General features: G+C 42.6%; 1 protein-coding gene across 1 annotated transcript in view; it reads right to left on the bottom strand.

Annotated features, from left to right (window-relative positions):
* Positions 1-13786, bottom strand: part of LUC7L (LUC7 like) — a 49474-nt gene that overhangs the window by 24623 nt on the left and 11065 nt on the right. The window contains exons 2-4 of the mRNA XM_040357038.1: positions 11238-11332; positions 9949-10047; positions 5086-5196 (exon numbers count right to left, since the gene is read on the bottom strand). Coding sequence (XP_040212972.1) covers positions 5086-5196; positions 9949-10047; positions 11238-11332 — 305 coding nt within the window. The remainder of the gene's footprint in view (positions 1-5085; positions 5197-9948; positions 10048-11237; positions 11333-13786) is intronic.

A 13786-nucleotide genomic window follows, 5' to 3' on the forward strand; every position in this document is an offset into this window, starting at 1 on the left:
CAATGTAAAGGGAGTGGCAGCAGTCGAGGCGAGAGATGACCAGTTAGTGAATTAAGAGCTTTGTTGTGTCATTGGTTAGAAAGCGGCGTATTTTAGAGATGTTGCGAATGTTGAGGCGGCAAGATTTTGACATGGGGCTTAAAGGAGAGTTCAGAGTCCAGGACTACACCTAGGACCTTGGCATGCGGGGGATGGGCTTATAGTTGTAGGGGAGGAAAAATAAGTTCAGTTTTGGATAGATTTTTTGTTTCCATCAGCCATCGGGTGCTCTGCCGCCATTGCGGGTACAGAAACCCAGCAGTGTAGCCTTTCGGCTTCACGCCGGGAACCCTATTGGCCTAGCGGCCGGGGGAGGAGGAGGGAGCCCCGCGTTGAAGTCATGGCTCTGCGGTAGGGACTCCCGTAAGAGGGAAAGAATACCTGTCAAAAAGGTGCCAATTGTGGCACCGGAGGGGGGGGGGGGGGGAATAAGATGAGCGGAAGTTCCACTTTTGGGTGGAACTACGCTTTAACTATTCATAGTCCCTTTTACAGCATACAAAGCATTCTGTGAATGGACAATGGGGAGGGGTCTGAATTAAATGTGATGCTCTCCATTGCCTCTATTCACAGAATGGCTTGTAGTTTGTGAAAAGAATACATGACAATAAGTAAATGGCTGAGGTTTTGTACAAGCAACTTACTATGACAACTGTACTAAAGCTTTGACCAAGTTTGGTGCCCACAGTAAATTACTATATTCACAACGACATGCAGCAGTTGGGCATGGTACAATAACTGGAATTTACTCTACAGGAAAAGTTGGCTCATTTACTTTTTACCCCGTCCCAAATGATGCAAAAAAAATAAAATTGTCAAAAACATGTAGGAAAAAAAATGATACTTGCCCTTCTCCTGGGCTCTGTACTGCAGGGGGGGGGGGGGGTCACATTGCATATGGCAACCTAAATCAAGATGTGTGTTCACACACAGCACATGGAGCTTCTTGTGCTACTAGCATTGTCTGGGGATCTTGCCAGAAGAAGTGACATCTCTCACCTTATCAATGCAGGGAGAAGCAAAGGGAAAGGCAATCATGTTACTGCATTTTTTTCTGCAGCTGTTTGGCAAGGGGTAGGTGAGCACAGTACGTCAGTGGAATATGAGTGTTCCACACATTCTGTTTCAACTTTATGTCTGTTTATAATGTAGTGAAATATATTCACTGCTTCATTCGGTGGCATTCACAGAGGAGATCTTTCTCCTCTGTGTGCCTGTTTATGAAGCAGAGTAGATCGCTTCACCTTTGGAAGAGTGAAGCGATCTACCAATGCTTAAAACACTGGAGAATGGCCCCCGATACTGGAATCTTGTGAGACTCTACGAGATTACAGTACCAGAAATTCACAGAAACACAGATGTCAGTTTATTAAAGTGGTTGTAAACCCTCAGGGCGAACTTACACCTCCAGGTAGGCCTAGATTAAGGCTTACCTGTAGGTGCTTGCAATATCTGAGACCTACACGGTCTGAGATATTTGCAATTTCCCCAAGTGATGCCTTCAACAGGCACAATGTGCCGTTTCAAGCCGGGGTCATGCCGTTAAAGACGGCGCATTAGCAGGATTGACGTCACGTGACTCAGACTAGTCACGGTGACGGAGTTGGCGGCCCCCAGAAGAAGAGGTGTGAAGAATGGATGCTCGCTGCCATGGAGGAAGACGGACATCATGGGGTTCTCCTGCAGGTGTCACATAATGGACTATGCGATGCATAGTAGCCCATTATGCTTAACCTTTGCAGGGAGACAGAGGAAGTAAACCCCATCAGGGTATACTTCCTCTTTACGCAGTGAAAAATTATAACTGCTCGGTACACTGACAGACGGCGTGGTTAATGTTATTAAAATAACGAGTCCCCATACATAATACACTGCTCAAAAAAAATTAAAGGAACACTTTTGAATCAGAACTCCTGGGATATTGATCTGGTCAGTTAAGTAGCAGAGGGGGAGGAGTGTATAGAGAGGGGGTTGTGAATCAGTTTCAGCTGCTTTGCTGTTAATTGAAATTAACAACAGGTGCACTAGATGGGCAACAATGAGACGACCTCCAAAACAGGAATGGTTTTTCAGGTTCAAGAGCATGGAAGAAATTCCAGGAGACAGGCAGTTACTCTAGGAGAGCTGGACAGAGCCGTAGAAGGTCCTTGACCTATCAGCAGGACCAGTATCTGCTTCTTTGTGCAAGGAGGAACAGGATGAGCCAACGCTGTAACCTGGCCTAGGGCAGCACTTTTCAGGGGGGGGCAGCAAAAAAAAAAAAAAAAAAAAAAGAAGTCCCCGCCGGCTTGCACTACACTGGTTAGGCAAATTAGTCTAGCGCCCCCATAAAGCGGTCGTTCTGCTTCCGCCAGGCATTCCGCAACTGTGTGTGTGTGGGGGGGGGGGGGTGTGGATTCTAATTTTGACTGTCCTATCATCCTGGACCACAAACCTTCACTGTGCTACGTTTCTGTTGCACCATTGGCATGGTTATATTTTCTTAGTCCTCTCAATAAAATTATCAGAAATTTGTGCTTAAAGTAGAACTATAATCAACACCCCCCCCCCCTCATTTTGGATAGAGTAAGGGAGGGTTATAGCCCGTCAGTTTATTTTTTACCATCCCTGTCCCACTGCAGAGATTTCCCTCCACTTCATGCCCCATAGCCAAACAGGAAGTGAGAGAAAAACGATGCAAATTAAGGGAATCCATTGCCCACCCCCAGGGCCCTCAGAATTAGTGTCCCGCGCCCCCGAAAATTTTAGGGTGGGTCTTAAAAAACAGGGTGTGGCCTTGACAGGAAGGGGTGAGTCAGATTTAAATTAGGAGGTGCAAAAGTTTAGTCAGGCCTAGGGCAGCACATAGCCTAAATACACTACTGGGATTAGCACTGCCAGAGCCCTACAAAATGACCTCCAGCAGGCCACTGGTGTGAATGTCTGACCAAACAATCAGAAACAGACTTCATGGGGGTGGCCTGAGGTGGCCATCTAGTGTGCTCTGTACTCACTGCCGGGACACAGTGGAGCTCGATTGGCATTTTCCATTGAACACCAGAATTGGCAGGTCCGCCACTTGTGCCCCATGCTTTTCACAGACGAGAGCAGGTTCACCCTGAGCATATGCGACAGATGTGAAAGGGTCTGGAGAAGCCACAGAGAACGTTATGCTGCCTGTAACATCATTCAGCATGACCGGTTGGTGGTGGGACAGTGATGTCTGGGGAGGCATATCCATGGAGGGACGCAGACCTCTACAGGCTACACAATGGCACCCGACTGCCATTAGGTATCGGGATGAAATCATTGGACCCATTGTCAGACCCTACGCTGGTGCAGTGGGTCCTGGGTTCCTCCTGGTGCACGACAATGCCCGGCCTCATGTGGCGAGAGCATGCAGCCAGTTCCTGGAGGATGAAGAAATTGATACCATTGAATGCCCCCCACATTTACCTGACCTAAAATCAAAAGAACACCTCTGGGACATTATGTTTTGGTCCATCCGGCGCCGCCAGGTTGCACCTCAGTCTGTTCAGGAGCTCAGTGATGCTCTGGTCCAGATCTGGGAGAAAATACCCCAAGACACCATCCGTCTCATTAGGAGCATGCCCTGATGTTGTCAGGCATGCATACAAGCACTTGGGGGCCATTTTGAGCTGTTGCAATGAAATTTCAGCAAAATGGACTTGCTGCATAATTTTTTCACTTTGTTTCGGCCCTCTGTAGGTGGATAATTTTTATTTCCATCAAATGATGTGCCATCCTTTCATTCCCAACACATTACCCAGTCCATATCAGTATTAGATATCCAGCATGAGATTTTGCCGTTGAGATCTGATATGTTTTCAAAGTGTTCCTTTAATTATTTGAGCTATATATTCATGTAAAAAAAAAAAAAAAGTCTGTGTCATTATATATATATATATATATATATATATATATATATATATATATATATATATATATATATATATATATATATTTACACAAATATTACAGGGGAACATGGTTACAGTGTTGGGGGGTCTGAACGAGGTAGAGAGAAGTTAATAATCTTCCTCCTTAGATGCGAGGTTTCACAGGACAGTCTATTTATTCAGATCTGTGATCTGCTTCCATGTGCACCAGATCATGCCAAGGACTAGTAAAAGTGTTTACTGTATCTAAAACCTCTCTTCCTAAAACAAACTTTCGGACTTGTCAAGCTGTAAAGGGATGGGAAACTAGCTTGGCGCAAGCTAACTATTTAAAATGTGAAGGTCCCTTTTGAAGCACGTTACACCTGTATTTAGGGCGTAATGTGTAACATGCTCATATATATATATATTTATTAATACATATTCTTTAGCAAGGAAACAATTATGCTACCAAAATTAGTAGTGTGCTATAAATTGCCTTCAGCATTGCTCCATTTTCTTTCTGTTGGAGACTTACCATTTTGCTGAAACCCAGCTCCTCTGAACAGCAGTAAATCATAAAGCAACTAAACCCATTGATTTAACGGTTCTAAAAACCGGTTACATTTCTGCAATACCAGGATTGCAGTCCTATTCTCTTGTGTTCTCAGCCAAACCAGCAAATGGCTGGTGTCAAAATTGATCACATGTGCACAACCATGGTAGCTACAGAACAAACAAGAAGCAGCTTCTGTGTCTGTAAATGATAGGACGGTTTAATTCTGCTTTATGGCTGTCAGCAGATCGGTCTCTACACATTTGTCAGTGCCTAAAAATGGAGAGCTACTGAGCATGTGCAGAGCAGGGTGAGAGTGCATTACTGAATTTTAAAACAGTATAGACACTTAATGTTTTACATAGCTATACCTGAAAAAGGGGGGGGTCTGAAGTGATCTAGCAGGACTTCATTTTCTCACTAAAGTTCCACGTTAAGAATTCATTGACTGCATTTTTGTCCCTGGGTTGTGGCCTACTAGCCAATGAAACCAATACCTTAACTGGCATTTTATTAATGCTACCAGCATCCTTCACAATAAATTGGATCACCACTGCCATGCCATCACAAGAATAAATGTGCGCTGCACATAAGAGTGGCTAGTCTAAATACCTTTACAGCAACTTCTGCACTTATTTCTTCTTGTGTTTCAGCAAGTCGTTTTTTCGCAAGTTCAGTTCTCCTGTCACACTCCGCAATAAATGACTCCAAATGATCCATAGCCTAAAAAAAGAACAAAAACCTCTTCATAAGTGCTCTTTGCACCTAAACTGCTCAACTAATGTAACTGTTACAATTTCAGAAAAACAACCACCCATGCTATGGCATAATATTAATGGCTACAGATAGCTCTTCACAGTCATGCACAAATTTGTCTTCCTATGGTTTACAAAATCAGTTATGATGATGCAATGGTGTGGACAAGCATATACACAGCATGGCTTCCACTGAAACCTAACGATCTCAAAAGCAGGATGGGCATAGTCATATTTAAGCTGCATCTCAGCAGCTTTCTTAGGTTTAGAAAGGGAGACATTTATTTAGGTCAGATTTAAAATTCTAAGCAACTCAACATAAATAAAAAAATATAACGTGTTTTTTTGTTTACACTGAAGTTATTAATACAAAACACCCAAAAAGATTAAAGCATTTTAGCAGATTTCAACTATATGGGTAACATTTTGTAGCCAGCAGAAAAACAAACATTCACTTGAGGCAAATCCATTTTTTATGCTATGGCACTTGACTGCTCAAGGTACTAGGATTCATGCTCACTAATCACATCTTGGCTTTAGGGTTACCGTTCTCTTCCTGGCAGTCAATGGCACATTTTCATACTATGATCTTCGGACTGCGTGGTTTGTCTTAGTAGAAAACTTTCACCCCTACCATCTCTAGAATTAGTGACAGTCAAAATTCCAGATAGTGACTGCAAATCCTCTGATAGATAAAACAGTAATAGCTGTAAGGGAAGTGTACTTACATACAGGCTGCTTTTACTCACATAATAGTGCACATGTATACTGGCCATATGAATGTCCTTTTGCATTTGCAGCATCTGTTAACTGTTCACTAATGACACAGAAGTCATAAAATAATCAGTATAAAGTATTGTGTATTAAACTGACACTGCAATATATAGTCATTAAAATAGTGGGCATTATTACAAAGTAAAACTACATTTTTCAAAGAATTACATTCCAAATGTAAATAATGATAGATCATTTACCAAAAACCACAAATACTCCAGCATAATGCTGACTGACAGCTTTTTCTGCAAATCACAAGTTTGGTGAAGCTGTGGTGGTCAGCAAGCGGAAGCAGTTATGTGTAAATGTAACATGTGCAGGTTATTACCTTTCATAGAGAAGCAGATCTACCCCCTGAAAACATGTCAATCTAGTCTTTCCCTCAGGAGGTAAGAGTCTTTATGTTTAGGCATCAGCCAGGACCAACATGTACTTCCAGAAGGAAGATGGTGGCCCAGTGATAACTCACATCTCGCACATCAGCCCCCTACTGCTCCCTCACCCGGTGAGATGCAAAAAAAGCTACAATGTTACAACCGTTGTGCATGCACCTAGGTTCACACGGATTCCTGTGCATTTCCTGCACCCATCACAAATCGCACTAGGTGTCAAAGTTAACGGCACCCCAAAAACGGTTTGCAAAACGCAGTGCAATTGGCAGAATCAGATCATATGGGTGTGAACACCCATGCAATCCGATTCCAGTGCGGCAAAAAGGTGTATGCACCTGTTGCGTGTGGGTCAGTTTGAGACACACAAAATGAATGGGCTCAAATTGCACGGCAAAAAATAAAAATTGCGTGTTATTTGAACAGGAATGTGGTGCGATTCCTGTCCAAATGACAAGTGGTTCGCCACATTGTATCAGTATGAACTAAGGCCAAGAGATTTATAACTGCTTCTTCCTGTTGCCTACCACAAAACTACTTACACTTTTCTAAAGCCAAGCACAATCACTTAGCTCTGCTAGATCATGAAAAGTGTCAATGCCAGATGCCAGCCAAATCTTTTATAATATGCACTTAAAGCAGAGTTCCACACAAAAGTGAAAGCTCCGCTTGTTTGCTTCCTCCCACCCTCTGGTGCCACAATTGGAACCTTTTAGGGCAGTGGTCATCAACCCTGCCCTCAAGGCCGACTAACAGGCCAGGTTTTATGCATTACCTTGGGGAGATGCAGACTAGAATACTGCAATCACTGAGCAGCAAATTATATCACCTGTCATGTGTTTCAGTTATCTTGGAAACCTGGCCTGTTCGTGGGTCCTGAGAACAGGGTTGATGACCACTGTTTTTTTTTGGGGGGGGGGGGGGACGACGACACATGTACCTGTCCCCACTCCAGGAGACCTGGCTGCAGCGAGGTCCCCCCGGAAGTACAGCCACCTCCTCCTTCCTCCACGCCAGTAAGAAAGCACAGCGCGCTTTATGCATTTGCAGCAGGTAACTGTCCGTGAAGTCAGGCTTTACTGCCAGTCTCCCTTACCACGAATGGTGGCAGCACCCGAGAGACAATGCGAAAATGGGCTGGGGTGTTGACATTGCAGGATCCCTGGACAAATCAGAGTCCTAATATTAAAAGTCAGCAGCCACAGTATTTGTAGCTGCTGACTATTTTTGGAGAGGTGGGGGGGGGGGGGGGGATTGAGCCCAGCTTTGAAGAAAAAAAAAAAAAAAAAAGGGACAAATCTAAAAATGGGAACATAACGAGAGCAAAAGAAAGCTGACACAAGTTCTAGCCTTCCACCATCTCTGTAGAAATGTATTGCTGTGTCTGTGTTGGAGTTTCCCCTCACTTGTCCTGGTGACAACGTCGTCAAGATAAGTGATCTCTGTAACAGTCATGGAAAGCAGTAAAAAACTTGAGCGATGTTCTTTTCTATCCCCCACTCATTCAAAAACATTATATTTGGCTGGAGATACAGATTTGGGGGACCCACTTTGACTTGTTACTCTGTGCCCCCCAACCACAGTCTAAAAAAATAATAATTCAGGTCTAGTAACTAGAGTCTAGAAGAGTTTTTGCTGCAACCATGCCCATTTTCCTAATTTGCCTTATTCAGTATTGAGTCAAAGTAAAGAAGTAAAGCAATAATGTGTCCACCAGAAAAATACAATCAGGCCTTGTGCACACGGACATAATAAATTACTGATGTTTATGCTCAGGATCTTGTTGGTGTGTAAACGTGCGTATGTGTATACATGCGTAACATTCTTCATCCTCCTCTTCTAGTTGCCAGTGTTGCAATAAACATGTATACATGCCATATATACACACACACACACACACAAAAGCGCATAAATGACTGCACTCAAACTTAAAATATTTGTTTTACGGTTCTGTGTTCACTGCATTATTACTGATCTTTACACAGCTGGATGCACTTTCCCAACAATGCACCGGTCTTCAGATCAGGCTTTTTTTACCCTTGTGTGCAAGAGGCCTTAAGTGAAAATGTGAGACCTGAGGCATGAGAATACCCCAGAATAAAGTGCTCTGGTCACTCTAATAGTGAATACAATTCAAGACATTAAGAAACTAGATTTTTATTTTCATTCAAAATAAATCTTGTTAGAGAAAACACATATATATATATATATATATATATATATATATATATATATATATATATATATTAGTAAATGAGTTGGGTTTCATCTCCCTTAAGTCGCCCCCCTCCCTCCTTAAAATAAATAAATAAATGAATAGTGGTGCATTTAGAAAGACTTGCCACTTGGATGCACATGCAAGTCATGAATAATCATCCAATGCACATTTACTATAAAGTGCACATTTGTTTGCCGTAGCACTATATGGGGCCCCATCATCCTGTTACAGGTGTATCTGACAGTTACAGGTGTCTGGTTAATTAGCGGTATGTAAGCTTATAAAACAAGGACTTGGCCTAGGATCAGACTAGTGCGATGCGGGAATACAATGGTAATGACGCCCCCATAATGGTTCACATATTGCAGTGCGAACTGTGAATTCGCATGGGTGAGAACACCCATGCGCTTCGATTCCAGTGCGGGGGGAAAAAACAATGAGAGTTCAGCCATACAACTGCTCAGACATTGCATTTGTGATCGGCACTGCAGGTACGACTCACATGTGATGCCTGAGATCACACTAATCTAAACCTAGGCTTAAACATGAACGAAAAAAAAAAAAAGGGGGGGGGGGGTTTTGGGGAGAATACGCCAAGTGCACAAAATTATGCTTTGTGACATTTGTCTATCAGTTCTGAGAGATTGTCAGCTGGTATTTTGAACCAAGCATATATGGGCAACTGCATAGCAAATTAGGATAGCCAATAAATGTCTTTCACATGCAAATAAAAAGGGAACTTATGTTTTAGATTTTTATTGTATATGCGATTGTGACCAGAGCCATGAATCTTAATATTTTAACGTTTTCAAATGATCATTTAACATTCATTTCTATGCAATTCTCATACGGAAACATTAAAACGCATGCCAAGTTTCCCACTCATTGCAGCACAGCGATGGTGCTTTACTGTTCATGGCTCTATGAATCTGTATGCTCAGACGGATTTGATAAAAAAAAAAAAAAAACATGAAATTTTGAACAATGCCGGAGGCAAACAATACAAAAAAAAAACAATGTACTCCTTAAAAATATACTGAGATTGTAAGTGTAGAAAAATGGGGTCGATTTACTAATTGAGTAGAGGCTGTTGACATAACAAAATGAATGTTCATCTGAAAAACACAATCATGGAAGAGGGGCGTAACATCGTGAATTTTGTTCGTGAACCAGTATACTGGTTGATTGAGTGAAAGCAGCTATGCCTTCATCACCAAGCTCAGAAAATATTCACTTTGCAATGTGAGCACTGTATTCCTTTAGTAAATAAGCCCCACACTATCCAGGGAATGGTCAGGCATTGGTGCAATAAAATACAAAATAAAGGAAAAAAACTCACATCAAGCTCAAAAAACAGCTCTTTCTCCTTGCTTGCAATCTCATAGTCCGCTCGTAGTGCCAAATCATGAATCTTGGTGCACTCACCCAAATCCATCCGCTGTTTAAAAAGACAAACATAAATGCATTAGAAACATTTAAGGCAAGCTATAAAAACTAACTAAAATAGGGTTCTGTACGCAGAGCTTCACAATTTTGGATAAAACGAGAATCATGATTTTTTTTTGCTTAGAAGACCACGATTCTCAGGACAACATCTTTCACATTATACAGAGACATTGGGCCAACTTCTGTTTATTTTCTTAAATTCATTGATGTGTATTTTCCCCCCAAAAAATTGCGTTTAAAAGACCGCTGAGCAAATATAGCGCAACATAAAATATTCCAACAACTGTCATTTTATACTCTAGGGCAGGGATCTCCAAACTACAGCCCTCCAGCTGTTTCAGAACTACAAGTCCCATGAGGCATTGTAAAACTGACATTCACAGACATGACTAGGCATGATGGGAATTGTAGTTCTTGAACAACTGGAGGGCCATGGTTTAAGAACCCCTGCTCTAGGGTTTCTGTTTAACATATATATAAAATGTAGGCCTGTCTTGAAGACCCCCTTTCACACTGTAGTGCATTCGCGGTAAAGCGTTGTTAGTTTTAGCTGCACTTTTCACACCTGGTAGCGGCCAAATAAAGGGCTAAAAAGAGCCCTAAGGCATGTATACAGCGCTCCCAAACCGCTGCTTGCAGGACTTTTTCTAACGTCCAGCAAACGCACCGCCCCAGTGTAAAAGCACTCAGGCTTTCACACTGGAGAGGCATGGGAGGAGTCTTTCCAGGCGCTTTACATGCACAATTTTTAGAGCTAAACCACCGCCTTCAGTGTGAAAGGGGTCCAAGTGGTTAAAACGTTTCTATTGAACCGGCTGACCTTAGACCCATGTATAGGGCAGCCATTCTGACAGAAGCCAGCCAACATTCAGCCCATGTGTTAGTGGCTTTACACTATTCTAATGTGCAGGAATATATTATATATATATATATATATATATATATATATTATATATATATATATATATATATATATATATAAAAAAAAAAAAAACCCACAGGCATGAGCCATTTATTAATGTGATGTCCAATCACCATATGAAATCCCGTTATGTTCTACATACTTCACTACAATTTACAGAAACTGGTAGATCAAGAAATATTTTGAAAAACAAAATGGTGTCAGGATTCATACTTAATCTTGAAAATCGAAAACAATTAATTTGAAAACTTGTTAATTACCGTTCCTGCAAGAATGTCATGTGGACAACAATCCAGAAGATGACTTTTGCAGACACGATCGTCTGTAAATTTTACACGCTGACGAGTCTCATCACCTATAAAACATTAGAAAGGTTTTCATTAGAACAATTGTACCCGGACCTAGAAAGCACATACAGTACTACAGACATATTTGCATGTGCCCCATTAAAGGGTATGGACACCCTTACAATGAACTTCTCTAAGGTCTGTAAATTAGGAAAAAGCTCTCATATAGCCACACCTCTAAGGACTTTGATAAGGGAAGGGACACTATATAGTGACTATTGGACTTTAGGAGGCACAAACAGTGAAAAAATATCAAAATATTACAAAATGCATTTTAAATTTATACATGGTACATAAAAACATTTAGGAGAATTAAAAACATATATAGCGAATATATGATACAGAGTGAGCCCCTCTGCGTCAACACGTTTCACCGCTAGGCTTCGTTAGGACACAATCAGGAATCGTTGGAAAGAAAAAAAAAATGGGTAACACCATCTTATGGGAAAAGATTTATCTTGGCCATAGAAATGCAAAAAAGAAAAAATAAATCGTATCCAATGATATAGATAATGTCTGAATTCTACAAAAGGAGCCAATTGCTCATATATTCCAACCAGCAAATGCTGTCGCTGAATTCACTCCAGAGAGGGAGGATATCAAATCAGGGGAGAGGAAGGCAAATGTATTTCAACAAATAGATAAGTATCTGTTGGATTAGAGGTCAAAAGTGATAAAGGAAACCACTTAAAAAAGGCAAAGACAACTTCTCATATGCATATAGGGATACGGTTATGGAATCCAACTCCTTGAAGCCATTAAAGGCTGGTAAATAACCAAGTGTGACGGACCCCCCCTTGTAGATGGAAAAATTAATCATCACTGCTTACTACCCGTATGGGCTCCTCTACTGGATTCTCGTGGTTTGGCGATCTGTCTCCTCTCTCTCATCCGCCGACTTCAGCAGGAGGGTCTCGACCCCGCCCACTGCAGCTGTGAGCCGGGGAGACAAGGCAGGAGAGAAGTCAGCTGAGTGCCAGTGTCCTGTCGAGAAATGTCCCCTGTCGAATAATGCCCAACTGGTACTGCGCATGCGCAGCACGGAACCATCGAGAATCGGAATTTAGGATCAGCTATAGATGGCACCTGTGTAAAATAGCCGACATTGTGCCACAAGCTCTAAATGCTCGTGTAACGCTGCAAGGGGCGGATTTCAAAGATACACACACAGTAGGAAGGGACGTGTAGGAAGAATAGCAGAGATATATTTGTTTAGGAGATGTGTTTGAGTCTCATGAAAAATTACGCCCCCCCATCTTAACAGTACTACCCATCATTTCAAAATAGGCCCCAATCTGTAGGCATCCGCCCCTCACATGTGCCCATCATGAAGAATCCGCCCCTTGCATGAGCATCGGGAGCGTGTGGCACAATGTTGGCAGGCGCCGTCTACAGCTGATCGTAAATTCCGATGTTCAAAGGCTCCTTACTGCGCAAGCGCAGTACCAGGCAGGCATTTTTCGACATTTCTCGTCAGAACACCGGGAGCAGGGCTCATACAGGTACAATCATGCAGTTTTTTTTTTTTACAGAGCACAGGCACCATTATAAACAGTGCAGAGAGGAAGGCAGCACTTAACAAAAGTGGGTTAACAACCACTAAGCCAGGCATGTCCAAAGTCCGGCCTGAGGGCCAATTGCGGCCCCCTGGTGATTTAATATGGCCCTCCTAGGGATTTGGATAGGGCCACAAAAGATATATACAGTATTTATCGGCACTGCCTCGGAGGGGACAGGGAGGGGGCAGGACGAGCGCTATCAGATTACATGAAGAGAATCTCCTGTTTACTCAGCGGCGTCTGTAATAGGAAGTCCCGTCTCCTGGTATAACATTGGATGACTGTTCTGTCTATCATAGGAGGCGGGACTTTGTATTAAAGAGGTAACCGAGTAAACAAGAAATTCTCCCTCCAAGGCTGCAGATGGGCATCAATCAGGCTGCACTCGTAGCAATGGTGAGGCTGCACTCGTGGCCAGGGGCGGACTGACAACTCATGGGGCCCCCGGGCAATAGAAGATTATGGGGCCCCCGGGCTTACAGATGGCCACCAAGCCAGGAGGCAATACAGGGGCGGGGCAGCTAAAATCTCAAGATTTTCACATCAAAAGCATGTCGGTTTTGGACATATCAGGGACAGATGTAAAAAAAAAAAAAAATAAAGATTTTTACATACTGTCCCTGGTTTTAATGAGCCTGGTAACCCTGATGGGGGCCCCCTAGTGGCATGGGGCCCACTCGGGCAGTGCCCGAGTGCCTCAATAGTCAATCTGCCCCTGTTCATGGCACATGCGAGGCTGCATTCGAGCAATGGTAAGGCTGCATTCATGGCAATGGTAAGGCTGCATTCATGGCAATGGTAAGGCTGCATTCATGGCAATGGTAAGGCTGCATTCATGGCAATAGTAAACCTGTGCGTGTTATACGCCGATAAATACAGTATATCCTAATAAAAAATGTATTC

The sequence above is a fragment of the Rana temporaria genome, chromosome 6 (assembly GCF_905171775.1).
Source record: "Rana temporaria chromosome 6, aRanTem1.1, whole genome shotgun sequence".
NCBI lineage: Eukaryota > Metazoa > Chordata > Amphibia > Anura > Ranidae > Rana > Rana temporaria.